This window comes from Barbus barbus, assembly GCF_936440315.1.
Source record: "Barbus barbus genome assembly, chromosome: 12".
Taxonomy (NCBI): domain Eukaryota; kingdom Metazoa; phylum Chordata; class Actinopteri; order Cypriniformes; family Cyprinidae; genus Barbus; species Barbus barbus.
This window is the reverse complement of record NC_136740.1, coordinates 13,601,906-13,627,539: the sequence shown is the minus strand read 5'-3', so window position 1 is coordinate 13,627,539 and position 25,634 is coordinate 13,601,906. Positions and strand designations below refer to the sequence as shown.

The window sequence follows — 25,634 nt, the reverse complement described above, 5'->3', positions numbered from 1 at the left end:
CATTACCGCGAATCGGTTCCTTCAAACAGTTCGGTTCAATATCTTCACGCGGTTCTTTATGTCACGCTCTATTTTCCAGTGAAGACATGTAAGCGCATACAGTTAGATGTTTTATTGATAATGAATTTATTAAAACCATGATTCTGAAAGTGACATTTGCGTTTACAATTAACTAAAATTCATTTCAATATTTCGCCTGTGAAATGCTTTTTTTTGCATATCTTGGAGTGAGCTGTTCATTTTAGAGCCGCTCGGACCGATTCATTATACTTTGTGAGTGATTCAGACCGGTTCGCTTGAATCATCAAAATGATTCAATCCTACAGAAGATTCATTCATGGGTCAGGGAGCATTCAGCGGATTACGGAAGAGCCTAAATAATTTACATTACACGAAATAGCAAATATATACGCAATGCAACCATGTAACTACCACAGAAAAATCATATTAATGGATTATTTGTGCTGTACCGTTGGCTATTCAGTGTGAGAGACAAGAGCAGCTGTGTGATCTAAGCGCGTGACTTCCCCATCACATGACACATAAAGACTGAAAAGGATGGATTTAACAATGTAAACTAAATAAAATATATTTTTAGCGACGATTTAGTAAACCAGATCGGTGAGGATAGTGTACCATTTTTGCTGACTATAAATAAATTACATCGTTAGCAACATTGACAACCATGCAGAACCTGTAGATAGTTGATATTGTTAATACTCCATTGCAATGTCTTGTTCTTGTTAGTTTACTGGTACCAGTCGGCGCTATAGCTGTACCCAGCTGATAAAGGTAAGGATATTGTATTTTCCTTTATCTAATTTCTTTTATGCATTTAAATTTCAGGCAAGACACACTCGTGAACAGAGTAACAATTTATATCTCCGTACTTCCCCAGTTAATTAATAGCAGCACATTATATTGTGTTTACATTTTGTATTACTTTATGTAATAAACGTTATGTTGAAATGCTCAGATGTATTATGTAATTAAAATGCGTATATTTGTACACATTTCTAGAAGAGGAATCTGAACATACGATAAAGCCCGTTTCATTTTGTTGACGCACTAGGTTTAAAGAGGGGATTTTGGATATTTTCTCTTTTTTTTTTTTACTCAATAAATTTCAGAATACGGTCAACATTCAAGAAGAAAAAAAATCAAAATTTATAGGAATGCAATTTTATACAAATCGGTCAAATGTTAAAAAAAAAAAGTTTGGTTTATGTAAATGCTACTGAAGTGGTTATACTGTGCATAAGAAAAAACTCACTAGCAGAATATGGCGTATCAATATATTGAAATTTAAATCTACATATATAATTAAAGTGTAATATACTAAACACTTAAATGTGTATTTTGGAGGTTTTCCTTCCTCTAGTCTGAAAAAAGACAAGTTCATAGTTTATGCGAGTAATAATTACAGCCAGAGTTAACTCTGATCTCCCTTAAGTTTGTTTAACATTGAGTGTGTGCCTGTTCTCTTTTATAAGCCATTTCTTAATCTCACCCTCGTTCTTTTGAAATGTAAAAACAATGTGCGATAATATCGAATATTCTCATATGACCTTTTAATTCCCTCCAGATGAACGCTTTAGTTGCCCTTTGCCACTTCTGTGAACTCCATGGCCCGCGCACACTATTCTGTACAGAGGCCGTCCACCCTCCATCCCCGTCTCCTCCGCAGCCTGGTCCAGCCATTCCTGGAGACAGGGACCGAGAGGCAGACAGAGAGGGCGAAGGGCTCACCATGAGAGCCAATAGCTCTGCCACACAGAGAGCTGACATGTGTGAAGTAAGTGAGAAAGTAACCTTGTCATATCCCAAATTTATTTTTAAATCCAAAATCAGAAAGAGTTATATTCTATAATGTCTTGTCTAATATCTGTCTTTCTCTCTTCAGGGTTGTCGCTCCCTACCTGCTTCTCACCCAGGCTTTGTGAGTGTGGACAGTGAGACAGGAATCCGCTATCTGAGCCACCAACATCCACGCCAGCCACAGCTCTTCAGTGTCGTGCGACAAGCATGTGTGCGCAGCCTGAGCTGTGAGGCATGTATACATTTATGTTTGCATCAATTAATTAATCTACACTTGATTCAGAAAATATGCATCTATGTGATAATTGTATATTGTCTGCTCTTGCAGGTTTGTCCTGGTCGAGAGGGGCCCATCTTCTTTGGAGATGAACAGCACGGATTCGTTTTCTCTCATACATTTTTCATCAAAGACAACCTGGCACGGGGCTTCCAGCGCTGGTACAGCATTGTCGTGGTAGCCATGGACCGGATCTACCTCATCAACTCCTGGCCATTTCTCTTGCGCCACCTGCGTCTAACCATTCAGAGTCTACAGAACACAGCACTCAAGGTACTGCTGGACTGCAGCACCACTATAGGACCGAGATTGACAGAGTACCTCTTGGAGTGATGAGTTCCTTGTAGTGTTGAAAATACAACGGTTTGCCCTGTTTGTCGCCTTGCAGGTGTTTGACAATGAGCAGTGTGTGTGTCCTCAGAGGGCTGTGCGTATGAACAGTGCCTTCTCTCCGGCAGTGTTCCCTCACCAGCGCAGCGGTAATGCAGCCCGCTCACTCACATCCCTAACCCAACACCCCAACCTGTGGGCTAGTCTGCACTCCTCATTCAGCTGGTATGTAAAGCACAGGAGGGAAAAAAGAGCTATTCTGATCATTTTTGACTTTATAACCAATATTGTGACTTGCTATCTCACAGTTGTGTCCTTATTTGTCATAATTATGACTTTATATCTCAAAATTACAACTTTTTTTCTCATAAATGGGACTTTTTATAATTTTATAAATTGTTCTGTCTTTATCTCACAATTGCAACTTTATATCCCACAATGGAGACTTATCTCTCACAGTGGTGACTTTATTTCTCATAATTGCAACTTTGTCTCAGCTGGAACTTTATATCTCACAATTGCGACCTTGTGCAGTGTTGTGACCTTGAGACAATTGTGCCTTTATTTCTCATAATTGCATCTTTATTTAATAAATTGTGACTATTTCTTATAATTGAGATGTATATCTTACAATTACAAACGGGGTATCTCACAATTGCAAACATTATATTTCATAATTGTGACTCATTGGAGCAAAAGTACTTTTCTTGGCAAACACACATACAGTATATCTGCTTTTTAAAATCACCATACTTCCTATTACTTTAATTATCTTTATTTTAGGTTGCTGAAAGCTTGTGGCAGTCGGTTGACAGAGAAGCTTTTAGAGGGGGCACCCACAGAAGACACACTCGTTCTCATTGAAAGACAAACTGGTAAATGAATGCAATGAGTATATTAATTAATTACTGTATAAAAATATTAATATTTAAATTTTGTGGTGTAAAAGTGATTCAGAAATATTCTGCATCTATTTTCTGCAGCAAAATAAACTGATTTTTTTTTTTTGTCATGAGATACTATTGATTCTGTAGCAATATTTTAATTAGGATGTCTGCTAACAAATTGATTTTTCAAATGTTAAACCGGTTATCTGACCCACATTTTCCTTTCTCAGCGGTCTGCTTCTGACACTAACAAACAGCTCTCCAGTGATTTTTCAACTTTGTTCATCTTTTATTATCAGAATTATAAAAATGGCTAGCCATAATTTGAGGTTATACTGTAATGTTATGCTGTAGATTTCAGCATGAAAAATTTTAACAGCAACATTATGTATAATTCTTTCACAGAGCAAGAGGAAGAGATGAGTGGCTGGGATGGTGCTGAAGGGGGCGGGTCTAACCCACAGCCCAGCCAATCAGAGAGTATGCAGACCAAAGATTTTCAATTTGATGGAAGACAAGAGGACCTTATTGGGCCAAAGTTCAAATCACTGAGACATTTAAGACAGGTAAATAAATGTTTACTGTTACAAACATCAGATTTTGTTTAAAAATATATAAATCTGACTATGCTATATCTGATAATGACAGGTCCTGGGTGCCAGTGATTTCCGACAGCTGGCATGGCACGTTCTCATGGGAAATCAAGTCATATGGAGAGGTGCAGACCCTGGTCTTATCCAGTCAGCTTTCAATGTGCTGAAGGTTAGCTAAATATCTATGCCCATTGCCTGCAATATTTTCATCATACTTATCAAGTGATGCAACATCTATGTTAGATGTTATAAACTGCCAGTCAAAAGTTTAGACAAACTTGACTGAATTTGTTTCTCCTGATCCGTCAGAAGAATTTTATTAAGTTTGTATTTAAATGTTTGGGCAAAAAATTGTTTTGGACAAAGTATTCATTAAAAAGTTGTGTATTCTCAAGCTTGTGGTCATCCCTGTTGCTTGTGCACCTTTTCCTACCAAATTTGTTCCTTCTAGTCAACTTTGCATTTAATATGCTTTGATACAGCACTCTGTGAACCGCCACACCTTTCAGTAATGACCCTCTGTCACTTACCCTCTTTGTGGAGGGCGTCAATGATTGTCTTCTGGATCACTGCCAAGTCAGCAGTCTTCCCCATTATTGTGATTTCAAAGAACAAGAGATACCCAGCATTTATACTGTAGAGATGGTCATTAATTGAAACTCAAATGTAAATACTGTAATATTTTGAGATACTGGATTTTTGACTTTCATGAGCTGTAAGCTCTAATCAGAATTAAAACAAAAAAACTTTTGAAATGTTTTACTTTACTTGTAATGAATCTAAAATATGAAAGTTTCACTTTTTGAAATAAGTTACAAGAAAAAAATGCTAATTTGAGATGCACCTGTATGTGTCTGATCTTATGACTGGTTGTGTATGTTTTCAGTAGATGCTCAAAGTTTTGGTATTTCAGTTCTGACCCTCATTTCTGTCTGTTTCACAGGCTTTGCTTCCAGTAGGCTGTGTCCGAGCAGTCCCGTACAGTCCTCACTATGAGGAAGCATATCGATGCAACTTCCTTGGCCTTAGCCCAGATGTACCAATCCCAGCTCATGTTAGCTCTTCAGGTATCTTTTATTTCACTGCAGATCCTCTTTTGTGTATTTTTGCTTGAAAGGGCTAGTTAATTTAACTTTCAGAAAACATATGTCTACACCACATTAAAAAGAAATTTCTAAGATCCAAGCCTTGAGGGATTTAAACCCATAACCTACTGTATTCTGATCTCATCCTTGTGGCGCTGCTGTAGCTGAGATTGCTTCGGGTCAAACATATACAAACATTAACACTCAATCAGTCACGCTTAGAAATGACAGCAATGCTCTCATGATCTTTATTCAGCAATTCAAGTGAACATATTGTTTTTATAACATGATGAAACAAACACGCATCGATTTAACAGAGGCCTCAAAGTGTTTTGGGGTGTTCTTTGTCAGAATGTGACATACATCTTATTTCACAACTTCTGTGTGACTGTTTTCTTTCTAAATAGTGAAATTGTTTCATAACTCATCTCAAAGTTCAGCACTCATTGTGTACATGCATAGTCTAACTCCTCTCCCTCTTTTTCTCTCTTTCTCAATCTATCTTCCAGAGTTTTCCATGCTGGTGGATGTACTTAATGTCGAGCGCGGTTGTGTAAATCCTGTTTCTTATGATGACATTCTCTCACTTTACCAGTTCAACATTAGCAGTGCAAACACACAACCAACAGATAAAGGTAACGCATGGAAACAAAACTCTGTAGTATAGACTTCTACCGCTATTCAAACACACACTATTTATTGAATTTTGCATTTGTACATTGTGAATTCTTCTTTAATGTGCCTTTCTCATGGTTTGTCTTTCTCTCAGGTCCAACTCTGTTGAATAAGATTGAAGTGGCTCTTTCTAATGAGAATTTGTCAGTGGAGGTGGTCTCTCTCTGCTTACTCTGTCTGAAAGAAGAGTGGATGAAGTAAATTTGCATTTTTTATTTAGACTAGAAAATCTTAAATAGAACTCTTTAGAAGTATTATGTATGTCTTTACTGTCCCTTTTGATCAATTTAACATCCTTGCTGAGTAAAAGTTTTTTTTTTTTTTTTTTTTTGAATGGTAGTTAAATGAAAACTATGCTTAATATAAGTACTTTTACATTATTTCTTTAGAGCACTTTCCACAAATGGGTGCAAAATAGGATCTAAAACTCTTAAAGTAATTCTAATGTTGTTTTTTAGCCTTCAGGTTAAACTAAATATTATAAACTGTTTTATTTTCTATTCCTATTTATTGTACACGAGGTTAGCCATTTTTGCAACACTTATAAATTTGTTAAACTAGGAGCACTGATAAATAATACATTTTTGGTAGTTAAAATGATTTAAACAGTTTGTACTACAATGAATAGAATATAAATGTAAAAGTTTGCCAAAATGATGTAATTATTAGCTTTAAAGATATCTTAGGATGCACAGAATGCCATTATATTTATTTCAGACAGTTTAAGTCATCTAGCAGACATAAGTTAAATATTTTGCCGGTTTCCCGTAATTCTTTTTCTTCTTTCTTAATCACTTACTCGCTTCTCCCCAATGTCCTCTTAGGCCTGTTTTCCTCTTGTCTGTTTATTGTTTCTGTGCTTCCTCTCACCACATGGTCGTCTTGTTCTTTCCGTTACAGCAAAGTAAAAGTGCTGTTTAAGTTCTCCAAGGTGGATGGCAGAGGTAAAGAGGACACTCAAAAGGTTTTAGCTCTGCTGGGGGCCACGGGGCCTGGGGAAGAGGACAATGTGCGTCTTCTTAAGTTTTGGATGACAGGACTCAGCAAGCTCTACAAGAGCCATCTAATGACAGCAGTCAGAGGTGGAGAGAGAACTCTGAGCCAGTGAGAGAAAGAGAGAGAGAGAGAGAAAGGGGACAATGGACTCATTGCTAGAGTTAGATGAAAGGAATGTGTGGGTGCGTGTGTGTGTGTCAATTACGGGAAAAGGGGGCCAGGCCTGAGAATGTGTTTTTCTGCATGGTACAGAGAGAAAGCAGAAGCTATCATTGTGATTGGAGCCACAAAAACTTTTACTTACACATGTGCATTTAAATGGAATGTTGTTTTACCGTCATGCATAGACATGTCCATTTTCTATCTTTTTCGCTATGTGTCTAATAGAGCACATGGTCCACTGACTTCTTGGGAACTAGGCAGAGTATCAGTTGACATGATACTGTTTGAGGCTTGCCTATTATAATTCATCAATTTTTTCCATCTGACTTGTCTGAGAGAGAATTTGTATTTTATGAACCATTTTATTTCGTTATTTGATAACTTATTTTAAATAAATGGCTTTTACTTTAATCTGACATGCTAAATAAAGACTATGTGCTGCTTTTAAACTAAAGTGTTATTTATTTTTTGCAATTTATTACAGCAATGTGGTTATACCAGCTACTGATCAGAATAATCTGGTAGGGAAGAAATAGTTTTTTGACAACATTTTTGAGTGAACTATGCCTGTAATTGCTGCCATGAGAGTTTCTGGATTATGTAGAAATCCCCTTAAACCCATTATAGTTTTTACAGCTTGTTTCAATGTACTACAAGACTTAGTCATGCAATAAACACTGTGCAAACATGCAAGTCCACCCTAAGCAGCTCTTATGTAAAGAAGTTCTTGTGTCATTGTGGCATGGGTGCTACTGAAAGGATCAGGTTATACTAGGGTAATTCCTCCTATATAGCTATCATGAGACCTATCATTTTTGGACTATATCATGCATATCAACTCTTTTTTTTTTTTTTTTTTTTTTTTTTTTTTTTTTTTTTTTTTTTTTTTTTTTTTTTTTTTTTTTGCATTTAAAATTTTGAAAAGTTATCAGTGCAGGTTAAATAAAACAATGTAGTGAAATTTGGTGAGTGGGTGTGAACGTGCAGAAGAATCAATATTACCCTGAGGACTGCAAGATATTCCTTCCTGCCTACACAGGTTGATTGATGGCAATTGCTGGATCATTACAAGAATATCTTTACTCATACAGGTAATAATCCATTTATTTATTCCTGATGGTACATAAAGCTTTGTGTTGGCATAAAAGTTCTCCATTTTGCATTTGTGCTGAAACATGTATGATGGTTTGTGTGCTTATTACACTTTACCATTTTTTAATTGATCATATTGCTACTCCTAATTTGTTTACTCCACTTTTTCAGTGCAATTAAAAAAAAAAAAGCCATAGGCATACGTTATGCACTAAGAACAATGTATCTTTGATGCAGTCTCTCATGTGACTCTATTTGAACCAAATACCACAAACTGACTGCTTTGTCTATCTAAATGACAGCATGGTTGAATCCTCTCCTCATTTTATAGGCATCACATGCGTGACAATGACTAATCTGGCATAGTGTGTATTACATAAACATGTCTGATGAAACATAACTTCCTTCATTACAGTCAAGAAAACTCACAAGCTTAGTCATCATTCAGTTGATAAACTGGGATTGAGGGAGCAACAGACATGGAGACTTGAGTGCGGAGGAGGGAAATTACTGCCAGAGTGCATGACTAAGCCAGGAAAGGCCGTGCATTGAGTACTGATGAAGAGGGGGAGTGCATGCTGTCTAATGAGGTAAAGGGGTGGGGAGCTTTAAAGAGAGCGGGGAGAGAGATTGAACCACCAGGACTTTCACTTTCAGTGAGCAAACAGCCTCCACACTGTTTGCTCCTTCAGAAGTAGCCCACAACAGATCAAATGTCTAGCTCACTTGCATGCCAGCTGGCAATTAAAGCTTCAAAACCAACTGACTGAAAAGGAAGAAGGAAAGTTAAAGCAAAAGAAACAGGAAACTAAAATCTCACAGGAAATAGAGGAATATCTTGTTGTCCATCAGAAGACTGGGAATTTCCAAGTGCCTGACTGGGATTAAGCCAGAGGGTCAGAATGGAGAGCAGCTGTAGGATTCAGGAGAAAGTGCAGCAGTGAGAGGAAGAGGAGACCTTGAAGGCAGCTGAGAAACCCACTGAGCCAGAGAATCTTCCATAACCTTTCTGCAGCAATCTGTCGTGCAAAACGATTTGGTTAAGAAGAACATGGGGAATATGGCCCACATTGGCCGGTAGAAGCATGTCACCAACAGGTAACGTGATACGCGTGCAGCACGGACGAATGTCCATCAATTGATGCGCGTATTCAATGGTTGTATCAGACAGTGCGTTTGGGCTTTGCGACATTAAGAGACCTAAGCGCGTGGGTATTTTGAAAATGTTAGGGCTTTTAATGCTCTGAACCCACATTCTTTACCTTTGCCTTTCAGTGCTGTTACTTCTATCAATATTGACTGTTCAAGGAAGTGGGTGTGATGATTTTATGAAGACGACGATCAGAAATCTTCAAGACTCTATACACATCGAAAAAACGTCCGGATTCGTGAGTTTCGATGTCTAAGAACTCTTTGTTTACTAGAAAGTTCGCGATCGCATTTATCTGCTCCGTGTCATGTTTGTACTGACCTGATTATTGTTGATTTGTGGTTTTGGCAACTTTTTGGTAACTGAGAAGCCCGTGCATCTTAACTAAATAGTTCGTCATTATTAAAGGCATTAAAATTTGACATTGTAATATATATCTATTGCAGCCACAAGTGTTTCCAAAGAACTACGTAGTGTCTCACTATTTCAACGACAGCGCGCTGTGCAATGAGCCGGTAAGAATGGGTTCAACCGGTCAGTGGTGTGATGCTCTCTTTTATTATTCAATTAAGTTATTAAAAAATGCATATAGCCTATACTTAATTAAGGTGTTTTGGGTTTCTGGATTAAATGGGATTTTGATATTTTATGGGGCCTACTATCTGAAGTCAATAAATAAATACAATTCTTGAAAAAAGAAATGTTGAAAAGTAGCATTGAATTCTTTTCTTAAAAAAAAAATCAAGTTGTATATTTTTAAATAGTTTGTAATATTGGAAGAACATTTGTCTACAAAATAAAAGTCAGCCTGTAACCAACATACAGATTTTGGACACCTTTAGGTCATTCCAGACCCCTTTAGATCATTTTTATTTTTTAATAAAACACCTTTAACTGTAAGAGAGCTTGATAATCATGACTCTTCTATTTTTAACTATTCTATGGTTGGAACGGATGATAACACCAAATTACATTTTTAACCATTTTCAGTCATATGTTGAATATGGCACAAACATTTTTTTCCTAGATGAAAGCAACAAGAATAAGTAGATTACATTTTCTCTCTCTCTTTGTTTAGTGCTGTGTGTTCAGTGCTGCTGCATTCCTGTCTAATTCCTGGATTCAGCTCCTCCAGCATCTCAGTAGAGTTCACCTCAAATACAGGTTCATCAGCGAGCTGATTCTCACACTGGACAACATAGCAAAAGAGGTATATTGTCATGCACTCTCAGAAAAAAAGCTGTGTTGGTGGTAGCCTTTCAAAAGTTACACTTAAAGGTACATATTAGTACCTAAATGGTACATATTTGTTCTTTTTGAAAAAATACTACCCCAGTGACAGCTTTTGTATCTAAGAGTGTATAAAATATATATACTTATAGCCACTGTACTGTTTTCCAGATGTTGTATCAACACGTCTTTCATTCTTGATTGTAGGTTTGATAGATTGTAGATCTCTTGTGGTTAGTGTTTTTTCTATCTTTTTGTAAACAGAAAATTCCAGATCGTCCAGATATCTCTGCTTTTCCATCTGTTCAGTCATCGCCTGAAGGTCTTCTCTCCTTCACTTCATCCCTCTTCACACGATGGCTCAATCTGGATTGTGCTTTTAAAGAGCATCACTGCATCTTCCCCACACCAAGTGAAGAGGATCAAGAAAATTCGCCATCAGAAGAAGAGAATGTGGAGAACCATGAACCTGTGGATGAGCAGCAGCCTGTGATAGAAGGAGAGACCGGTAAAAGACAGTTTGACCAGGGTCCGACTAATAGCTATAGTGAGTCACTTTTCACAGGTTTCTCTCACTGGATTTTTTCTTTTCTATGGATAACATCAAGTCTGATCTGGTGAAAGTTGAGAAATCAGTTTAAAATATGCCACAAAACTTGGCCAAAAGAAGGCTTCGCTTTGAAAGGACAGCTACTGTAATACTGATAAGCATTTGTCTGAGATTTCAGAGAAGTTGCTCTCTGGATATGGCTCATGATTTCTAGATGCATGTTGGAGAAAAGGGATGTTTTGGAAACCGACAAATGGCCAATATGACGTTCTCTTTCATGTAACTTTTTTCTGCATCATGTCTTTGCACTGATTGTTTCTATCACTTATCCAGTTTCTGTCATCTTATACAGTGAATTATGTGTCATCCGTGATAATACAGGTTAAACCTGTCGACTTAATGTTTTAACATTGAATGTAGTGAAAAAGTTAAGAATACATGAAGCCAAAAGTCTCCGCTTATCGCTCGTTCAAGAGGGAAAAAAATACACTCGTACTACAGTAAATTCAAGCCATGTTAAATAATACTGTGGCATAGGAACCAGCTTAAGCAAGCTACTTTTCAAAAGGGTTACATAAGTCATGTTTACAAGTATTGTTGTCTTGCCTTAGAGAAGGTTACTACAAGCAATGTTTTACTCAAATGAATTTAACAATCTGTCTGTTTTTGGTATACATGTGTTATCTGTTTTTAAGTGTAGATTTTTATATATAAATAAAATCTTGAAATCAATTCAGTGCTTGCATGAATTGACTATACTCTTTTGTTTGTCAGAGTGTGTATGAGGACTTTCTCTAGTATCCAGCTGGATGGAGAGACTTGCAGATGATGGCACAAACAACAGGCCACCACAGAGACCTTTTGTTCACACAATTTTGCTGCTCTACCACAATATAGCCTACACTGTAAAAAAAAAAAAAAAATCTGTAGTTTTTACAAAATAATTTTGGCAGCTGTGAATAATTTAGTAAAAAATACAGAAAAACTGTGAACGCATTTACAGAACAAAACTGTAATTTACAAACAAGGACATTTGAATGTTAAGCACTAAATTCAACAACACACACTGCTATTAAAATCTGTTTTGTAGCTTTAACATACTGACAACCACCATAATAATGCAGGTGGTAAAAGAGAAAGCCACATGAAGAATCAAAGATATCAAAAATGTAAGGTGCACATTCATTCATGCAAACACAAAACACCATCATGGTAACACACATGATACTTAAATAATGCAATAAAGTTTCATTAAACAACAGAAGATGTAACATAAAGCCCAAATGTACAAAAATGCAATGAACTGATAACAAAAACTATTAAAAAACATGATTATTTAAACAAAATGCTTTCAAATGTGGAGTGTCACGCAGGGAATTCTGTATAATTTACAGTTTTTGACTGTAAATTATACATTGATTTGTTATTTTTTACTTCTAAAAACTGTACAATTAACATTTTACTGTAAAATTACATGAAATGTCTGATTCAATCTTTTACAGTTTTTCCCTGTATATAGTACGGAAACTTACTGTTAACAGTTTTTTTTTTTTCAGTAGCGTTTTTACAAAAATTTACAGTTAAAATTACACTTATTTTTTTACAGTGTACAGCTGGTGGCTGGCACATCTCACAAACACACATAAAACACAATTACCCAGTCAACATGCAGCATACATTTTAGCTAAATATTGTTGATGGATATTGTTCATGATGCAGGATTTTACCGTTAAATGTCAGAAATGGGTTTGTTTGGATTAGCACAATTGAGCCAAACCACATGCAAACTAGCACAGGCCAACCCGGTTGAGAAAAAAACCCAGCTTAAACCAACCTAAACTGGTTTGCTGGTCCATTTGGCTCGTTTTTGAGGGGGTTTGGCCAGTTTTCAGTTGGTCAGACTGGTAAAGCTAAACCAGCTGCAAACCTTGGCCTAGTTGGAAAACCTTCCTAAACAAAGATGGTTGGCTATTAGTATCACTTTACAGCATTGGTCTCAAACTCAATTCCTGGAGGGCCACAGCTCTGCACAGTTTAGCTCCGACCCTAATCAAACACATTTGGAGCTGGTTGGAGCTAAACTGTGCAGAGCTGTGGCCCTCCAGGAATTGAGTTTGAGACCAATGCTTTACAGTAAGGTCCCGCTAGGTAATGTTGCATTAACCAACATTAACTAACAATGAGCTTCTGTTACAATATTAATCTTTATTAAAGTTATTAGTAAATGCTGCAACTTAACATGAATTTAGATGAATAAATGCTTTAAGTAGCCTATTGTTAGTTCATATTAACTAATGTAGTTAACTACGGATCCATCCATCGTAAAGTGTCCAGACCGTCAAGTCATGCCCAGATTTTTACAGTCTGAGACATAAAAAAGACATAAAAAGTAAAAGGATTTCTGGAAAACATCTCTTTGGGACAACAACCCAAGTGACTTGAGTGCCGTCCAACCCTGTACAGGGCTCAGCGTGCGCTTTAAACCACGTGACCTGGAGCGGAAATCCACCTCGCTCTCAAAATGTCCGCGGCCGGTGAAGACACGTTGCCTCAGGAGGACGATGAGTTTGAGGACATGGAGGCAAGTGGAAGCGACAAGGATGATATGGAGGGAGAAGGACAGAACGGAGATGGAGAGGGGAAAGTCTATGTCCCCGGTCTGCAGCCGCTTCAGCCGGGAGAAGAGCTGGAAATGGACCGCTCCGCTTACCGCATGTATCACGAGTGCCAGACCGGTCAGTGTGCTCAACATCATGCCCGATCACTAACTAAACATATACAGAAACATGCACGGTCGATATATGGTTAGCTGTGGTTTGCGTTTAATTGCAAGGGGCAACATAGGTCGACCAACAAAATAAAGTACCATGTCAATAACGTTTTTTGGATATGTGTAATGTTAGTATAATCAGAATCAGCTTTATTGCCATTGCTTGCACATACGAGGAATTTGTTTTAGTGACAGTAGCTCCACAGTGCGACAGAATCATGGTGTTTGTATCATATATATATATATATATATATATATATATATATATATATATATACATACACGCATACAAGTGGGTATACTGTTAAGTACTGTATCTATGAGCATACAGCATATCAAAATACCATGGTACTGCCAAAACTTTTTTTGTATACATATTTGTAAATGTATTTCATGTTTGTATTGTTACTGAAAATGTCAGGATACGTTACAGTATTGAGAAATGGTAAATCGTTTAATTGTCCGTAAAATAATGTCACAATATCTTTGTGATTATCAATGTAGGCTGCATATTTGCAGTGCAATAATAATAAAATAATTGACAATAACATTACTATTATTATTATTCTTGTTGTTGCATTTTTTTAAGGGCAGTTTTACAATTCTCTTTACAGTAATTTTGACACTTTACTTTTTTGATTATTTTAATGATGCTTCTCATTACTGTAATTCAGTTGTACTACGGAGCCCTTTTAGGGATAATGTGGTGGGAAAAATTTGGGGAGGGAGGAAAAAATATTTTTCAAATGTTTTGCGTTCCCTCGCAAAACCAGTTGAGTTCGGACTGTTTACTTTACAGCTTGCAGTGGTTCATACAGCTCCATATGTTCACAATGGAGAGGTTCATAGTTTTATTTTGAACTTGGACTCAAGTATAAAGAAATACAGTCGGTGCTTAAGCACGGTTTTGGGACATTCTAAAACGCTTAATGCTTTAAAATAGTGACATTGGAGGACCAAATTCAATAATAATAAAAGGTGATCAAATTATTTGGCTAATATTAATAACATTATTAATAATATTACTAAGCAGAAGCCCAGAATATGAACGCAACGCCCTGCACATAAGCTTTTTCTCCCCAATAAAACGCTTAAGGTAGGCTAATGAATGAAAACGGTGATTTAAAAATACCAAATCCATTGCATTCATATTCTGGGCTATTCTGCTTTATTAATAGTAATATTATTAATAAGGTTACAAGTATGAACCTTTCATTAGCCTACCTTAAGCGTTTTCTATGGGGAAGAAAAGTCTTAATGTGCAGGGCGTTGCATTCATATTCTGCTTTTAGTAATATTATTAATAAGGTTATTAATGTTAGCCTAATCATTTTTATCAGGATTTATTATTATCGGATTTAATGTCTGTTTTGAAACGTTAAGCCACATTAGGCGTTTTAGAATGTCCCAAAACCATGCCTTGAACTAAGCTCTGACTGTATTTCTTTATACTTGAGTCCAAGTTCAAAATAAAACTCTATGAACCTCTCCATTGTGAACATGCAAGCTGTAACCACTGCAAGCTGTAAAGTAAACGGGAAGAGTTTGTCTGAACTCAACTGGTTTTGCGAAGGAACGCAAATATCTTTGCGAGAGAACGCAAAAGTTTCTCGAGGGAACACATAAGTTTTGCGAGAACGCAAAACATTTGAAAAATATTTTTTCCTCCCACCCCAAATTTTTCCCACCACAATGTCCCTTAAAGGGCTCCGTAATTGTACAATACAAATGCTGCAAAGTAAAATAACAGTAATTATAAACAATGAACACAAAAGGCACAAATATTTTTTTTTCTTCACAAAATAATGAGCATTAATTGTTGTGCTCAATAAAAATGTAACCATAAATACATACATGGATACATACATACTAAAATAAAATAACATTTGTCCCAACCTAAGATTAAGAAGTTCTTCATCCAGCGTATATTTTTTTTTGTACACTTTTTTTTTTTTTTTTTTTTTGTGTATATATATATATATATATATATATATATATATATATATATATATATATATATATATATATATATATATATATATATATATATATATATATATATATATTTATATATTTTTTTTTATTTTTTTTATTCAGTTTTTATTTCTTTTTTAAAATTAATGAAATATGGCCAGGGTGTATTTTTAAAGGTTTGTTTTAGGCATTTTTGCCTTTATTATGACAGGACAGGTCAGAAGTGGGAGAAAGATAGGGGGGTGTGATCGAGAAAGGTCCTTGAGGCAGTGTTTGAACTCGGGACGCCCATAGCGCAGCAGTGCTGTATGTCAGCGCTGCCCACAAGGCTATCGGTGCCAATGGCCAAGATGTATTTTTAACAGGAAAATGTCATGAAATATCTTTTAGTTTTAATCATAACAGAAAAACTTGAATGTCAATAACCAGATGTTTCTGTTTCGATACCTGCTATCTTCTGAAATTGATTTATAAGAAGCAAACATCTCTTTCCCCTGCAGGCGCCCCATGTCTGAGTTTTGATGTGGTGCGTGATGGTGAAGGAGAAGGGCGGGAGCAGTTTCCTCTCTCTCTGATTCTGTGTGCTGGTACACAGGCAGACACCGCCTTAAGCAACAGGTAAACTGACATGAATGCTGTCAGAGCTTGCTACTTTTATTGTTCTGCAACAAACACCTAATATTTTATTATGCTTGGCTTCCAAAGATGGTGACATTTTCATCTCTATCCAGGCTTATTGTCATGCGCATGCACAATCTTCATGAAACTGACAAAGATAAAAAGGAAAATGAAAGCAGTGATGAAGAAAGTGATGAAGATGAGGAGGACGAGGACAAGAAACCACAGTTGGAGCTGGCAATGATGCCACATTATGGTGGGATCAACAGAGTCCGAGTAAGTCTAGTTATTTTCATATTTACTCTTATTAAAGTTTTCATAATTCTGGAGAATTAAAGTGTTACAGCTTCTCCAGTCCAGCCAGTTTAATCTTCTAACTCATCATCTAAAGTTATGATCTTTTTACTTTAATAGGTGACCCAGCGAGGGGAACAGACATTTGCTGCGCTCTGGTCAGAGAAAGGACAGGTGGAGATTTTTGACCTCCGACCTCAGCTTGGGGCGGTGCACAGTTCGGCAACAATGTCAGCCTTCATCAAGCAGCAGAAGGAAGCCACGCCTCTTTTCAGTTTTTCTGGTCACATGTCAGAAGGATTTGCCATTGATTGGTCACCCAAGGTACCAGGTGTGTAATTTGGATTGTAATATTATATCCACCTTATTTTTCAAAGCAAAAGTAAGCTATTTTCTGTGAATGTGTGAAAGTCCTTAATCATTTGCCGCAACAATAGAAGAACAGCAAAGTGCAGTAAACAGTAGAAATATTTGCGTTACAAACAAAATTAAAATATGATAACAAAAACCAGTGTGTAGTATCAAGCAACATAACGGACTGTTTTTGAACAGCTAAAATAACTAGAAGCGGATGACACTGGAAGCCTTGCACATTTAAGTTACAAATGGCCACATCCATTCTTGCATTTAAAAAAAAAAGGTGGATGTAACATAGAAAACAGGGTCTTACCTCCATACAAACAAATGTCTAGATTAATGGGACTACTGGCTAAGACTCAAGTTATTTCACGTTTACCTAACTCAGGACGCCTGGTAAGCGGCGACTGCAAGAAGAACATTCACGTCTGGGAGCCACAGGAGGGCGGGACTTGGAAGGTTGACCAACGGCCTTTCAGCTCACATAGCAAGTCTGTTGAGGACCTGCAGTGGTCACCTACTGAAGCCACAGTATGTCAGTCAAAAGAGAATGATTATATTCAAATATTTTCGACAAATGGATGTAATGGTTCAATTAGTGCTTTTCTCTCGCCTCCAGGTTTTTGCATCCTGCTCCGTAGATCAGTCCATTCGCATTTGGGACATAAGAGCACCACCTAATTCCATGCTCTCAGCCAACGAGGCTCATTCTTCAGACATCAATGTTATCAGCTGGAACCGGACTGAACCTTTTATTTTGTCTGGAGGAGATGAGGGCCTCCTGAAAGTCTGGGATTTAAGGCAGTTCCAGGTAAGCAAGAGGAAACATATATTAATGTTTTATATTTCAGCTAAAGCATTACCAACTAAATCATTAAATGAAACGAGTCAGTCTGGAATCACATGAAGAGACAGAAGCATTTCAGGCTTATTTCATATTTATTTCGTGCCTGTTTGTCAGGTATATTTTTCTAGGGTTTTTAAAGAAGCTTACTTGCAAATTATTAGTGTGAAATTGTGCTGTAAAGTGAGGATGTTTTCAAAAATAATTGAAAGTAGTTGTATTTATGAATTAATTTTAGAATGAATGCACGACCATTCAAAATTTTGACTTTTTTTAAAGACAAAAGTAACTTGTGCTCACCAAGGCTGAATTTATTTGATCAATAATACAGTAAAAACGGTAATATTATATTTGAATATATTTTAAAATGTAATTTTTCCTGTGCTGGCAAAGCTGAATTTTCAGCAGCCATTATTCCAGTTTTCAGTGTCACATGATCTTTCAGAAATCATTCTGATGCTTTGCTGCTTAAGAGATTTTTTTTTTATCAATGTTGAAAACAGTTGTTGCTTAATATTTTTGTGTAAACTATATATTTTTTTGTGACTCCTTGAATAGAAAGTTTAAAAGAACCGTATTAGTGAAATAGATTGAAATAGATAGGGATAGGCTTTATATCATTCTAAATGTTTTTACTGTCACTTGTAATTGTCTGTTAATTTTTACTGTCACTCTTTGTGTTGCTTAAAGGAACACTTCACTTTTTTTTGTGAAAAAGTGGACTTTAATTAAAGTCTGAATATATATATATATATATATATATAATCTGAGCTAAATTTTTAATGTGTGTATATATCTGTTATATGTTTTGGGTTTATTAACTTATTATTAGCTTTATTAACTGATCACATTCGTGTTTCTTTTTTTCAGTCTGGATGTCCAGTGGCCAGTTTTAAGCAGCACAGTGCTCCTGTGACGTCAGTGGAGTGGAACCCTGTTGACTCCAGTGTGTTTGCCGCCTCTGGAGCTGATGATGTTGTCAGCCAATGGGATCTGTCAGTGGAGTCATGTGACGGTGGAGAACAGGCAGAGGGCTTAAAACAACTACCACCACAGCTACTGTTCCTTCACCAGGGCCAGAAAGAAGTGAAGGAGCTCCACTGGCACCCACAGATTCCTGGAGTTCTCATTTCCACCGCGCTGTCGGGATTCAACATCTTCAGAACTATTTCTGCTTAACTGTGTGTGTCTGTGTGAGTGAGTTAGTGAGAAGAGAGACAGAGAGAGAGAGTGGACAGTTTCAGGCAGAAAGAATGTGCAGATGTATAATTTTAAGTGTACATCGATGGATGAATGGAACATGTATGCATGACTCATGCATTTCTGTCATTTTCTACCCCTTCTGGAAGCAATTTTTCAACTTCTTGAGGCAGAAATAATGTAATTGTGTGATAAAATTACTAATTTGTACTCGTTAAAACTCTATTCTGAATCATCCACAAGTCTGTTGTTTGTATATAAACTTTATTTATTAGTTATAACACCAGCTTATTTACTAAATGGGGAAGTCGTGGCCTAATGGTTAGAGAGTCGGACTCGTAATCGAAAGGTTGCGAGTTCGAGTCCCCGGCCGGCAGGAATTGTAGGTGGGGGGAGGGAATGTCCAGCGCTCTCTCCACCCTCAATACCGGGCTCCGGGTGTGTGTTCACGGTGTGTGTGTGTGTGTGTGTGTGCATTTGTTCACTACTCACTGCTGTGTGTGTGCACTTGGATGGGTTAAACGCAGAGCACCAATTTCGAGTATGGGTCACCATACTTGACAATACGTCACGACTTTACTTTTTTACTTTAAATGTTTACTTGGGCATCCGGTCTGTAAAAAAAGAAAAAGAAAAAAAAAACTTAACTTAATGGACAAAACAGAGAAAGATATTTTAGTTTTTCAGTCTAAAGCTGCTAAAAGCAAACTGTTGGTTTTAATTAAGGCAGACTGCTGGTTTTATTGTTCAAAACCATAGCCTTCACACATTTTATAATGAACAGAAAACTTTTTTTTTTTCTCATGAAAAATGATTAACAACTCAATTCCTTCTACATTTTGCCTTAGATAAAGTTTTCAGTTAACAAATGTAAATTGTCCTAAAGGAAATTTGCGAAGCCTAGATAATATGCAAAAGATAGATAAAATAAAAAGTTTATATTTTTAAAAAGAAAATTTTATAATTTGGGTTTTTATGCATTCAATGAGTGCTTTGAAGTTTCCATCAAGACTGAGATGAGTTCAGGGACTCTTGCTGGAAAGAGGAAATGGTTTTAATATGGAAGGATGCCCTCCAGTGTACGTGTGAAGAAAGGACTTGTTTACATTTTCAGCCAATTTCTGAGACATTTTTGTAAATACTCAACTCCACTTCCAGCAGCTGTTACCTTTTTAACTCTTTAGCCGGTTCTGACAAAGACAAATAACTGGACTTGTGGTCAATCATGTATGTGGCATTTGTAGATGATCAACAGCATATACAGAAATTCCCTAACGCATAGCATTTGGAATTATTTTGAAAGGTCTTGAACTAAACTATCCTATTTTTATTTATTTATAATTCCATCCATAAATCGATCAATCCATCCAACCTTCCTGAAACTATCTTAAGGCAAGAAGATCCCACGCAGATGCAATGAAAATAAAATGAGAGTTAAAGATAGTATTCATTTATTTACTTGACTTTAAAATTAAAATATATATCAATTAAAATAGCATGCTTATACATAAATGCAATTGCCTCCCTTCAGCACATTCAAAGAATGCAAAATGCCACAAAAAGTTGAATAAAATTTTAATTACACATTTTGGTCTAGCGCAATCTACATTATTTCAATCGGCAGAGTGGTTTTGAGTGTAAAATAATCACTGATTGTCTGTTATATATTCTTTAGCATTCAAATCAAACAACTGTGAAAGCAAGACAAAAGCGACTGCTTTTAAAAATGAACCCAACTTATTAAAGCTTTTCATGCTTCTCTTTATGAATCTAGTCGAGAGCTACAGTCAAATAATCAACCAGAATGTTTTCATTCAGTTTAAAAGCTGTGCAGTTTGCAGCTGTTTAGCTTTAAGACTATTTTGTAGTGTGTAACTATTCATTTTTACACTTCTTAAATGAGTACATCTCCAAAAAACAATACACAATCTGATTGCTTTTTGCATTTTAAGAAATGTATGCATATGTAATAATGAAAACTCCCAGGAGAAAATTCCAGCATTTGTGAATGCGTTCAGCAACCTTGCATCTTCCCACAAAAAGAAAAGCTTCATCATTGGCTTTTCAGTGAAGACAAAGATGGAAAACACTGGAAAACATTGTCATGTAAGGCACTATAGATAACCATAATATAAACAATTTATAACTTTGTTGTATTTGGCTTTAAAAGGTCAGCTGTCATTCTAAGTATCACCTTTGTGTTCTATTCTGTTTGAACTGCAAGTATTCACTCTCACTGAGATTCAAGCTGTTTCCAGTTAACCGAAGAAGGTAAAGTGCCCTATAATGGAGTTATGAACTGGAAAAACTGAACATTTACTGCTCAATATTATATAGCTGAGACCAAGGGAAATGTATGAGTAGGTTTGTTCATAGGCTATTCTTTTTGAGACATCACATTATCCATGGGAGACTTTCAAAATATGTAGCTATAAAATCCAATAAAAAGCAAAACAGTAACATTCTTATTTTCATAAAATAGTTCCAAAAATGAGCTAACACCATTGTAAACTTGGAAAGGAAAGTTCCAAATAGTCCAGTTATTGCCTCAAGAAGATATTTTCTTAAACTCTCCCTGTGTAGATGTTTTTTTTAAAGAATAATTCTGTTCATATGTCATGATCCATATACCAATGACTTATTTTTAGTCCTCAAATCGCTCGCGATGTCCTCTTAGAGGCCAATCTCATCATCAAATTCGTCCTCAAAGGTGTATCCTTGTCCATTGGCAGCTTCCTCCTCTGAATCTGTTTCTGAAAGGTGCTGGTCTTCTCTCCTCCGGTCCAGCGGTGAGACTCCCTCATATTCTGAGCTCACTGAGGAAGAGAGGCTTGGAGAGTTGTCCTCTCTCCGATTAACCACCTCTGCTTGTCTTGGGTCTTTGTCGTAAGCCGTTCTCCCACTAATCTCTTGTATCCCCTTATTTGGACTCAAACCCATTTCTTCTTCAACTTCCACATCTAGCCCTTCGATTACTTCCTGTCGACCGATGATCTCATCGCGTTTGTCGCTGAATCGCACTTTGGGCCTAAGCCCTTTTGATTTCACGCCATTCACCTCATTCAGCTGCTCATCTCGATGGCTCACCTCTTTGGTCATACTTTCCATCGTCATCCTCTCGCTCAACTCATTGGCAGCGTTCCTTGGTGACATCATCACATCTCTCGTGCTCCTGCTGGGACTAAACACGTCTTCGTTGTCTTTGTGAGAACCCATCGTTAGTCCGTCCATCACTCCCAGGACATCTCCTAAAATCGAAGGCCCTAAATCGAAGTCGAGGTCAAAGGAAGAAACTGAATCGGAGTGCTGGAGCTCATTTGAACCGGTATCTTCTGCGTATTCAATTTCATTGTTATGGTTCATCTTATTGTCTGTGGTCTCTTCATTGGCTGCCATGACTGGTTGTTGCACAGACGTGGGATTCGGACCAGAGGGGCCATGGCTGGACAGGAAGGAGGTGTCACCAAAAGCATCTCCACCTCGACCAATGTGCATGGTGTGACGGAAATCACCTAGTGGAGCGGAGATCATGGTGGGGTCCAGACGTGGGGTTCGAGAAGATGATTTGTGGAGAGGCATGGTAGCAAATGAGGAACGGAACTGCAAGTCAGATGAAGGAAAAGGTGGAATAAACATTTAAAGTGCAATAAAATGGTTTATAATTAACCATTTTATTCTGCTGTATTATATTATAAGAAGTTAATTATTGTTTAAAATTGGTGTTTTTTTGTTTGGTCCTTGTAAGTAAAAATGTTTCTAAATGTATTATGCAAATAACATGTGATTGAGTGTTAGTTACATTCCTAAATTCTAAATTAATAATATAAGTTTTCACATTTGATTAGGCCTATATTTAATATTTATTTTATGTTATTCAAATGTTTTAATATCTTCCCTTTTCCAAGTTTTTATTCAGTGGGACTCAATTTTAAAGGAGCTATGAGATATAAGACACGTGATTATAATACTCGGTAGATTTCCATATTTTATTCACAGTCAGGTATGAAATCATTACGTCGCAAAGAAGAGGTATGATTGCGTAAAGGCTGTGAAAAAGAGGAGCTGACAGACGCCAAAGCCAAGCTCGGACTTGTATGTGAAGCGCATCTTAAATGCATTCTTCCCTCGAGCTTTCTCGCGAGGTCTCAGAGAAACACTATGAACGTGCCCACGGTTACATCATTTTAACACGTAATTTAATTAAATAATTACTATTTAGATTTATGAACAGACAGAATTTTGACTTTTCTGAAGCCCAGGGAATTCTTCTAAAGCTCAGGGATAGTTTCTTATACTTTAATATATTTAATTGTTTCGACAAAACATTTTATAATTTATATTTCACTTTTTATTATTGTTAAAAATCCATTTTAGGATCTTTTGAGAATCGAAGACATGCGTAATATCGCCATTTATGTGACCTGAACTTATTCATAAACAACTGCAACAGCTGGAAAAGGAATCAGTTCTAGACGCCTTTAACAGATCGTGAATAAAATCAGATATTCTGAGGCAAGTTTAACTGATGAATACTATAAAACAACTTTTATGTAGCCTACATTTAATGCACATTAAATGATAACGAAATAGTTTAATTGCAGCCAAGTAGGCTAACTCTTACCAGTGGTCTGATAATTTTAAGCAGAAGATCTGCTTTGTGTCCAGGAATGCGTCCCCCTGTCCAATGAAGCTGTAATAAAGCAAAAATTAATTTGTTATTAAATAGTCTAGCTAAATGCAATGGAGGTCTCCTAAAGTGGGAGTAACTGCAAAAGTTACGCGCCCAACTGAGTTAAAGAATCAGATTCCTTCAAAAGGACGGAATTAAACTTACTTTGATCACCGTGTGCTTATCAGTGAGGTTGTGCCTATTTGTTCTTCTTATAACGAAATGTTTCTGTAAATATCTTTCGCTTTCCTTCTTTTACTGACTTTCCTGCCGTCGCTCTTCTCTCCGATATTTCTTTTTTTTCCTTTAGGGATGGGCAAGGAAGTGACGTGAGTTTTGTATGATAGTGAATGAAACTGACTCACAGCAGCCTAGGTATATGTTCCTGTCGGCACAAAATTATTTCACACTGATTTTCGTCTTCTTAATGTGTGGATACGGTCCAACCTCACTCAAGTGTAGAACCAGGAGTAATTCAGGAGTAAAGCATATAGAGCTTTAGATAGGACTATTTGTTCATTGTGTGTTTAGTTTATTGCCACGGATGAAACACAATGAAACACGTTTTGGAATCCTGTCTGTCAACATTTCAAGCAGAGCTCGTCGAAGCAGAACCTGTTCTAAAGCGCTGTACTTTGTTTTTGTATCTCTCCATGTAAGCTTATATCATTTTCACCATCAATATTATAATAGAAGTGCAAAGGCCAAGACGAAAAAGCTAACGATTTTTTTAAGTTAAAAGGTGACCCTGTTAAGCACAACATGTGAAAAAAAAAAATCTAGTTTAGACTATTTGAATGAAACCGTTTATTGAACCTTTAGATGAAATAGAAAATAATAAAATTGCTCTGTTGGCTGTGGAGTCAAGACATTTACAAATATGATTAAAAGATGAATATGAGACAAAACTACAGAATATCACATTTTATTATTAGCCGTTTCAACACATACATGTTTTACAAAATAAAAAGATCAGCACTTTTAGAGTTCATCCCACTCATTGATGTGAGCATAAGTATTGGCAGTTGAACATAAGGCAGATATAAAAGATTAACCCCCGGTTTCACAGACAAGGCTTAAACCTAATCCCAGACTAAAATCTAAATCTGAGCTGTTTCAACTGAAAGAAACTTGCTCTGACTGATCTTAAAATATATCAATGCTTTTATTTTGTCACAAAATGCACACCAGTAATGTTTTTTCTAAGGTACGTTTATAAAATGTAATTGAATTATGGCCTAATCCTGGTTTAGTCTAAACCCTGTCTGTGAAACCAGGCCTAAAAACTATTATTTAGTTGCTGATATCTTGTACACAATCACAGCAGTGAGTCTGTGACCCATAGACATCACCAGACTCAGGTCTCATCCTTTAAAATGCTTTTCCCAGCCTTTAATGCAGCCAATTCCAGTTGTTGCTTGTTTTGGGGAGTTTCTGCCTTTACTCTCCTCACCAGCTGGTGAAATTCATGTTCAATCAGATTTAAATCTGGAGATTGATTTGGGCAATCTAAGACTTTCCATTTCTTTGTCCTTATAAATTCCTTGACTGAACTGGCAGGGTGTTTTGGGTCATTGTCCTGATGCAATATGAAGCACTTCCCAATGAATCTGGTGGTATTTTCTTGAATATTGGTAGGCAAGATGGTTTTGTACCCTTCCAAATTCATTCTGCTACTGTCATACATTAAGTCATCAGTAAAGTTGAGAGGGCCTGTTCCAGAGGCAGCCATGCATGCCCATGCCATGACATCACCTCCACCATGCTTTACAGATGAGGCTATATGCTTGGGATCATTGCAGTTCCCTTTTTTTCTCCACATTTTTGCTTTCCCATCACTTAGATAAAGGTTAATCTTTGTCTCATCGGTCCATAAACACAGTTCCAAAACTCTTCTGGCTCACCTTTGTGCTTTTTTGCAAACTCTAATCTTGCCTTTCTATTTTTGGTGCTGGTCAGAGGTTTGCATCTTGCTGTGTAGCATCTGTAATTCTGTGTCAAAGTCTCCTGCAGTAAATTGTCAGAGTATCACCCCAGCTTTCTGGAAGTAGCCTAGTTGGTGA

General features: G+C 36.8%; 4 protein-coding genes across 9 annotated transcripts; 3 read left to right on the top strand and 1 right to left on the bottom strand.

The window, feature by feature from the left end:
• The first annotated feature begins 17 nt into the window (after window positions 1–17).
• On the top strand, window positions 18–7,274 carry LOC306878320 (folliculin-like). Of its 4 annotated transcripts, none has more exons than XM_079430596.1 (13): window positions 18–88; window positions 748–792; window positions 1,586–1,795; window positions 1,904–2,050; window positions 2,147–2,368; window positions 2,484–2,650; window positions 3,209–3,300; window positions 3,718–3,878; window positions 3,961–4,074; window positions 4,849–4,972; window positions 5,500–5,625; window positions 5,760–5,862; window positions 6,566–7,274. In XM_079430596.1, exons 3-13 carry the CDS (start codon window positions 1,586–1,588, stop codon window positions 6,771–6,773), a joined length of 1,674 nt encoding a protein of 557 aa, XP_079286722.1. In that variant the 5' UTR covers window positions 18–88; window positions 748–792; the 3' UTR covers window positions 6,774–7,274. The 4 variants fall into 4 exon arrangements, with proteins under 4 accessions (XP_079286722.1, XP_079286720.1, XP_079286721.1 ...); XM_079430594.1 differs by lacking the exon at window positions 18–88 and adding an exon at window positions 299–621; XM_079430595.1 differs by lacking the exon at window positions 18–88 and adding an exon at window positions 323–572.
• A 1,086-nt stretch (window positions 7,275–8,360) lies between these two features.
• LOC306878199 (uncharacterized protein) lies at window positions 8,361–12,183 on the top strand. Of its 3 annotated transcripts, XM_079430392.1 has the most exons (6): window positions 8,503–9,013; window positions 9,191–9,303; window positions 9,512–9,580; window positions 10,144–10,275; window positions 10,560–10,842; window positions 11,620–12,183. In XM_079430392.1, the coding sequence occupies exons 1-6, from the start codon at window positions 9,001–9,003 to the stop codon at window positions 11,628–11,630; spliced, it is 621 nt and encodes a 206-aa protein (XP_079286518.1). In that variant the 5' UTR covers window positions 8,503–9,000; the 3' UTR covers window positions 11,631–12,183. The 3 variants fall into 3 exon arrangements, with proteins under 3 accessions (XP_079286517.1, XP_079286518.1, XP_079286519.1); XM_079430391.1 differs by lacking the exon at window positions 11,620–12,183 and having other exon boundaries at window positions 8,361–9,013; window positions 10,560–11,606; XM_079430393.1 differs by lacking the exons at window positions 9,512–9,580; window positions 11,620–12,183 and having other exon boundaries at window positions 8,553–9,013; window positions 10,560–11,599.
• Window positions 12,184–13,361: 1,178 nt separating this feature from the next.
• Window positions 13,362–19,181, top strand: LOC306878085 (glutamate-rich WD repeat-containing protein 1-like). Its single transcript, XM_079430191.1, has 7 exons — window positions 13,362–13,580; window positions 16,090–16,207; window positions 16,321–16,483; window positions 16,622–16,832; window positions 17,247–17,389; window positions 17,478–17,669; window positions 18,573–19,181. Exons 1-7 carry the CDS (start codon window positions 13,367–13,369, stop codon window positions 18,879–18,881), a joined length of 1,350 nt encoding a protein of 449 aa, XP_079286317.1. The 5' UTR covers window positions 13,362–13,366; the 3' UTR covers window positions 18,882–19,181.
• Window positions 18,709–23,885, bottom strand: LOC306878086 (uncharacterized protein). The gene is made up of 4 exons (XM_079430192.1): window positions 23,737–23,885; window positions 23,524–23,592; window positions 19,491–22,502; window positions 18,709–19,197 (listed from the first exon to the last, which is right to left on the bottom strand). Exon 3 carries the CDS (start codon window positions 22,479–22,481, stop codon window positions 21,576–21,578), a length of 906 nt encoding a protein of 301 aa, XP_079286318.1. The 5' UTR covers window positions 22,482–22,502; window positions 23,524–23,592; window positions 23,737–23,885; the 3' UTR covers window positions 18,709–19,197; window positions 19,491–21,575.
• Between the last annotated feature and the right edge of the window lie 1,749 nt (window positions 23,886–25,634).

Coding starts and splice junctions, on each gene's coding strand:
- LOC306878320 (XM_079430593.1), top strand. CDS start 1,586: ATGAACGCTTTAGTTGCCCTTTGCCACTTCTGTGAACTCCATGGCCCG. Junction 5,626..5,759: donor CACACAACCAACAGATAAAG/GTAACGCATGGA, acceptor TCTTTCTCTCAG/GTCCAACTCTGTTGAATAAG. Junction 5,863..6,565: donor CTGAAAGAAGAGTGGATGAA/GTAAATTTGCAT, acceptor TTTCCGTTACAG/CAAAGTAAAAGTGCTGTTTA.
- LOC306878199 (XM_079430391.1), top strand. Junction 9,581..10,143: donor GCGCGCTGTGCAATGAGCCG/GTAAGAATGGGT, acceptor CTCTTTGTTTAG/TGCTGTGTGTTCAGTGCTGC. Junction 10,276..10,559: donor TGGACAACATAGCAAAAGAG/GTATATTGTCAT, acceptor TTTTGTAAACAG/AAAATTCCAGATCGTCCAGA.
- LOC306878085 (XM_079430191.1), top strand. CDS start 13,367: ATGTCCGCGGCCGGTGAAGACACGTTGCCTCAGGAGGACGATGAGTTT. Junction 16,208..16,320: donor GACACCGCCTTAAGCAACAG/GTAAACTGACAT, acceptor ATCTCTATCCAG/GCTTATTGTCATGCGCATGC. Junction 16,484..16,621: donor GTGGGATCAACAGAGTCCGA/GTAAGTCTAGTT, acceptor TTACTTTAATAG/GTGACCCAGCGAGGGGAACA.
- LOC306878086 (XM_079430192.1), bottom strand. CDS start 22,481: ATGCCTCTCCACAAATCATCTTCTCGAACCCCACGTCTGGACCCCACC.